The sequence below is a fragment of the Scardinius erythrophthalmus genome (assembly GCF_964197995.2).
Source record: "Scardinius erythrophthalmus genome assembly, chromosome: 14".
NCBI classification, from domain to species: Eukaryota; Metazoa; Chordata; class Actinopteri; order Cypriniformes; family Leuciscidae; genus Scardinius; species Scardinius erythrophthalmus.
The window spans coordinates 23,007,622-23,013,888 of NC_138234.1; the positions used below are offsets into that span (position 1 = coordinate 23,007,622).

A 6,267-nucleotide genomic window follows, 5' to 3' on the forward strand; every position below is an offset into this window, starting at 1 on the left:
CGCCTACATTTCAGGCGAGGCGAGGCGCATCTCAAACAAGCCTAATGTCGAACACACCTATAGTCATTTCCTGTTTACATGACAGGACCACACGTGACGAAACGTCACGAGCAGATCTCGCGTGAACAATATGGAGGTTCCCAATACACAATACATACGCCACAGAGGAACAATAGAGCATCACAGTCCCGCCCACAGCCGGTGCCGGAAGTAAAAATTCAATACAATTTCTCCATTGACAGTTGGGGTATAAGCCATGAAAACGTAACCATACATGGTAGACTTAAATTCAGCTACGGCAGTACTAAGCGATTGTATATGCTCATATAACTGCCAAAAGTTCATGGGGCACTAACCTTGTTTTGAGATAAATGCCTTTTATTCGCGATGTCTTGGAGAAGTACTTCATTACCCACAATCCTGAACAATCCCACAAACCCACAGTGATGCATCTGATTGGTGGAGCTCGTGTAAACCCCGCGAAAGTTCGTGAAGACTCAAGATAAATAGAAAAAAAAAAAACTGTGTTGCGTTTTTTTGCACGGTATCACTGATGTGACATTTGAACCGAGGAGTCTTCATATATGGTATGAGTCATATCAAGCATTTTATGATGCCACTGTCAAAACAAAATTTAGCTTAGGCATACCCAGAGCCATAGAGAGCTCTTCATGCATTTACTGAACATTTGTGTAATAATTCATGGCAAGTTAATAAACTGAATATGATGCACTTTCTGGTTTGCTGACCTTCACTTTTTAATTTTCACTTGTTGTTATTAAGAAAATACATTAAATGTTATTAAAATTAAGGATGAACTATAACTTCATGAATAAAATGAGCATGGACCACAAGTGGGAAATTGTTGAGGCATTTGTCAGTAACCTGCCCGTGGGCCACTGAAACTGATGAGCAGAACGCCGCGCGGACTGCCAGATCTGCACCCGTGAGCCGCGGACCGCCAGCCATGCTTTCCAGTCTATTTACACAATTACTACTGAAAGAACTGCTATAAACGGCACAAGAAAAAGTTCGCGTGGCTGTCGTCAGATTTTAAAGTCGCTCTAAAAAGGCTCTTTCGCGGTTGTGGCTTCAGTCGACTTCAGTGAGGCGCGGTGGTTTATGGGATGAGTAGTTCCTTCGCTCGGAAATGAAAATATGTACACAGTCTTGTACCTTTGACTTTTTTTTTGATTTCCTCGTCGTTTTTTCACTCGAAATGATATGTTGTATGCCTATGAGTTCAGCCGTAGCTGGTTATCCTCAGACATGCTCTAAAACTCTTTAGATACGGATTTTCGAAAACGTCAATGGGAGAAATGAATGGGAAATTTACTTCCGGCACCTAAGCGCTCTCGGGCTGTGGGCGGGACTGTGATGCTCTATACACGATAGTGAGGCATAAACAGTGTACAGAGGAAAGCATACAAGGTAATACATTAAAATGCCACAACATACTTAGTTAAATGGCACTACCCTTATTTAACAACTTCCTCTTATGTGGCCACGCTACAATGGTATAATAAATTCAGCTTCTTAAGCTCAAAGTCTACAATATATATATATATATATATATATATATATATATAACTTTTACCCATGCATTCATGTATACCTTAATAGGTAAGTGTGTATATTTTGCATGTACACAAACAACACTGTAATGACTGAGACAAATCAGACACAAGTATTTGTTATAGTTTAACAAATAATATTATAAACTCACTCTGGGATCTGTGGTACCATCCCCCCAACAAGAGCAAGAAGGTCTTAGTTACCATAACCACGATCAGATAAGTTGGTTTTATGGCTGTTAAAAAAATGTGGTCATGTGGTCGAGGCAGAGACAATAGGAAAGACAGAAACAGACTTTAAAACAGACTTTGCTGCATAAATCTGATCTATAAATGAACATGCATCCCAGAAAATTGTGTGAATGATTTACTGTCTGTTTTTAATTCTATTATTTTCTTGATACTGTGTATTTTATAGAACCAACGGTCAATGTAACCTCAACTATACCATGTTTGGTCTCAATAAACTGGTACTTTGAAGATCAAAATGATTGTGTACATGATATGCCGATAGCTGCGCAACATCTTTCTTAGAAAGAATCTTTCTTAGTTTCTTCATCAGAAACCAATCCAGCTGCACATGCAAATGAGCATGCTTAAAGTCCAACTAAAATCAAAATTGACCCTGTTTACTTTGTTAGCGCATATTACTAGTCTTGTGGTGAAAAAATAATCCGTGCAAGTTAATACACAGAAAAAAATGGTTTGCCGTCGTAATCTTTAATCAAAGTCTGAAAAGTTACTTCCGGTCTGGAATGGCGTTGCTTCTCTGATGATGTAGGTTTGACGGCTTGGTTTTGGAAACGCTTAACCACTCCCCTCAAACCAATTGTCTGTTATGAGCAGAGATGGAGAGGAGGAGCGCTAGAGTAAAACCCTGCCCTCTGTTCAATATTCCGTTTCACTGGGAAATACGTCATAACACTGGAGAAAAGTCGTTTGCAACTTCCGGTTCACGCAGACTTTAAAACAAAGATTCCTAAATCAACCATAGAGGAATTTTCCCGCTTGAAAATTTCACCCTTCTCAATGGTCAAGCAAACCCGGAGAGGTGGGGCCTTTCTCAGGCTTTATTAGAGACAAATTCACAGTGACCCTCCTCTCTCTTCTTCTGGCTCTCTACTGCTGCTTCTTCTGGGTTGATGTCTGTGATCTTGTTACATGCTCTAAGCGCTGTATAATATAATTATAAGTATAATATAAATGATAAATTATTATTTTTCGGTGGCCATGAAAGATACGCTTTTCTTAGAATAAATGAATAATCAAAAGAGTTCATTGGACGAACTGATTAATTGATTGTAATATTAATTTAGCTACATTAAGTTAATCCAATTAACTGACCCAAATAGTAATAATTAATCCTAAATAGTTATGAGTTATTATTAATATTTCCCCTTTGAGCTAACTCATTACAACACTAATTAAGTTCAGTTCTTTAAAAAGATATGGAAAAGATTTGCTCCATTCTGTCCATTTTGTATAGAAAATCCATCCTTTGTGGCTTCAAGCTACATGGCAAAACCAGTTTGGTTAGTCTGAGGCCTTGTCCACAAAGAGACGCGTTTAGCTGTATACGTACAAATTTTGTATCGTATCGGCGTTTCGTCCAGATGGACCCGGTGTTTTGGGAGCCTGAAACCACCATATTTTGAAACCGGGTCCCGGAGTGGATAAATCTGAAAACGACACCCTTGTGTTTTCGTGTGTACAACCAATCTGTATATTTTGTGAAATGATGATGTCATCAGCCCACGTGTCGACCCTAGTCAAACACACTGCGTCATGTAACAGCAACAACAACTGCGGACAACATGCTTGTGTTCGTGCTGTAGAAGCCACTGAGCCTCTTTTATTTCTTTATTTCCTTATTTTACTTCTTTATTTATTTATATTTCTTTCTTATGCTATGTCTGATTAAGACATTTCATATTTTGTACCAGGCCATTTATGGTTGTTAATGTTCAATAAAGTTCTTGGTAAAAAAAAAAAGAAAGAAGAAGAAGAAGATACTGAGCCTATGCCTGTGTCCCAATGTGCATACTAGCCATCCTAAATAGTATGTGACATTAGTAATTGTCAATACTATTTAGGGCAGATAGGGCGGATAGTACGCACATTGGGACAGGGTATTAGTGTATACAGTGCACGCTCCAAGTCTTACAGCACCCTACCGGTCTGGCATGTATACTACATCAAGTCGGTTTTAGTGGTTTCGAGTTTATGCAGATATTTCTTGAGAAGATGCCGTGTTTACAGATTTTTTTATTTTTTTTAATGAGAAAAAAAGATTGGTTAAGGAAAGCCCTGGCTTCGTGTGGATGTGGCCTGAGAGTCATTGGTCATTCACATCTTGGTCTCAGGACTGAGGTGAACAGTGGGCAAATGGTGATGGGATCAGTCTGTGATCATTGACATGCTAATTTCATCATTCTTCCCTTCCATAAATAGTATCTGGTAATTGTCTTTGCAGGCTTGTCTCCTAGTCCACCTAGTTCATTTTTTGTGGAACTTCCTTTGGAGGTGTGAGTTTTAGAGTCCTGTCCTTTTCATCATGGCAGATGAAAGGAGACTTCTGTTGTGATGAGGGGAGTCTGCCCTCATGTTTACCTGCTGATCACTAGCACAATGTGTCCAAAATATAGCATCAAATAATCAAAATGTACTGTATGCTGACCTGCTTTAATCTTCTAGATCTAGACCAAACCATCTGTGGCCTGAAAATGAGACCACAAGGATTAACAAGAACAATATAGTCATCCACAAACTTAAAAAAAAAAAAAAAAGACTTGTGGGCAGCTCAATGTCTCCACCCACCCTTATATTTATACCGTGTTTTATCATGAGAGCTCACTGATCGTCTTCTTCATCATGACCATCATCATCATCTCTCTGCTCCTGCTGGCATCTCTGCTGCCACACCTGACCTTCACTGGTGAGAATGATTATATAACAGCATTTTACAATGATTTTTATCAGTGTTTAATTTGTATGTGCTGAATAAATTGACTGACAGCACTCTCTCTCTCTCTCAGCTCATGTGAATGTGGGTATAGTGAACGGCAGGGAAGCCGAACCCCACTCCAGACCTTACATGGTTTCTATTCAGACGTATGGGGAACATATCTGCGGTGGATTCCTCATTTCTGATGAGTTTGTCTTGACTGCTGCACATTGCAGGAACGGGTAAGAGCTTGTTTAGTGTGAACTGCAATGTTAATGACTGCAATGCAACCATCACCAATGTGTATAGTGTGACATAAATTAACATTTCCAATATGCTCTTTATACAGATATGAGATTCTGGTTGTGGTCGGTGCTCATGACTTAAAGTACAGCAAGAGTTCGGATGTCATTAGAGTGAAGTCCTACATCCCGCATCCAGACTATATACCCAGTCCTATTCAGAATGACATCATGCTTTTGAGGGTAACAACCTGTAATATATATATATTTTTTTTCAAAATAATATCTCAGGAATATCTCAGGTCAGGAAACAGTAGCACAAAACACTATGTTTTAATCTAAAAAATTACTGAAGTGATTTAAATCATTTATATGTAAATGGCCATGTGTCTCTTTGTCTCTGTTCCCTGTATTATTAATTAATTGCTCTGTATAGAAACAATAATGGCGCAAAACAGGCAGAAAACCTGAAAAATCATTGAAGCATTTTTGTGGTTATGCCCAGCAAAAAATAAATAAAATTAACTGGGCTTTTATGGCTTCTGTACTAACCTCGAAACAACAGTATAATCCACTGAATTTAAGTCTTATAAAAGACTGTTTATTAAAATGGTTTTATTTTTGAATTTACAGCTAGAGAAAAAAGTTGAACTTAACTACAGTGTTAGACTGATATCATTACCAAAGAAAGGAGAAGACGTGGAAGCAGGTACTCTCTGTAGTGTTGCCGGCTGGGGAAGACTGTGGACTAATGGCCAACTGAGTGATCGTTTAATGGAGGCATCCACAACTACAAAAAATCAGGCAGACTGTAAGCGCAGATGGGGATCTGAGTTCTTTCCCTCACAGATGATCTGTGCATATGATGATGGTGGATCCTGCAAGGTATGTACAAAAGATGATTCATAGACTTTATGGTAATGTACAGACTGGTTTCACTAGTGACGTGTTGATCTGTGTTTCTTAACAGGGGGATTCAGGAGGTCCTTTGGTTTGTGGAGACACTGCAGTTGGTGTCACATCTTTCGGATATAAATATCTCTGCAATTCACCTGAACATCCTAATGTGTATACTAAGATTTCAGCATATCTTCAATGGATCGATGAACAAATGACAGGTTAAGTGTCTACATGGAAAATGTAAAAGGAAGAAATATATATATATATATATATATATTTTTTTTTCAATAAAAATATCACATGGCAAGCATCAATATACTCAAAGTGTTCTCATTGTCACAACCACACCCTCACTTTTCAGTTATGACTGTAGACTCATTAAATGGGGAAAAACTGAAATACCTAAAACTGTTGCTAAATTACAGTAAAAAAAAAAAAAAAAAAACATATTTCAAAACAGCAATGATATCATAAACTGTGCTGCTTTAACTTAAAAAAATATAAATGAAACAGTTTTTTCAGACAGGTCAAAATAACAAATAAGTATTGAAAAAGCCTCCAGGATTTCAGTTGTAAAATGAAGAGCTTTGTGAAATCTTCCTGCAAC

At 38.2% G+C, this 6,267-nt stretch overlaps 1 protein-coding gene across 1 annotated transcript; it reads left to right on the forward strand.

Moving 5' to 3' along the window:
* Positions 1–4,445: 4,445 nt before the first annotated feature.
* Positions 4,446–5,883, forward strand: LOC308702168 (granzyme-like protein 1; the record flags this gene model as incomplete). The annotated part of the gene is made up of 5 exons (XM_081384835.1): positions 4,446–4,509; positions 4,610–4,760; positions 4,868–5,003; positions 5,394–5,645; positions 5,731–5,883. The coding sequence occupies 5 exons, from the start codon at positions 4,446–4,448 to the stop codon at positions 5,881–5,883; spliced, it is 756 nt and encodes a 251-aa protein (XP_081240961.1).
* Positions 5,884–6,267: the final 384 nt, after the last annotated feature.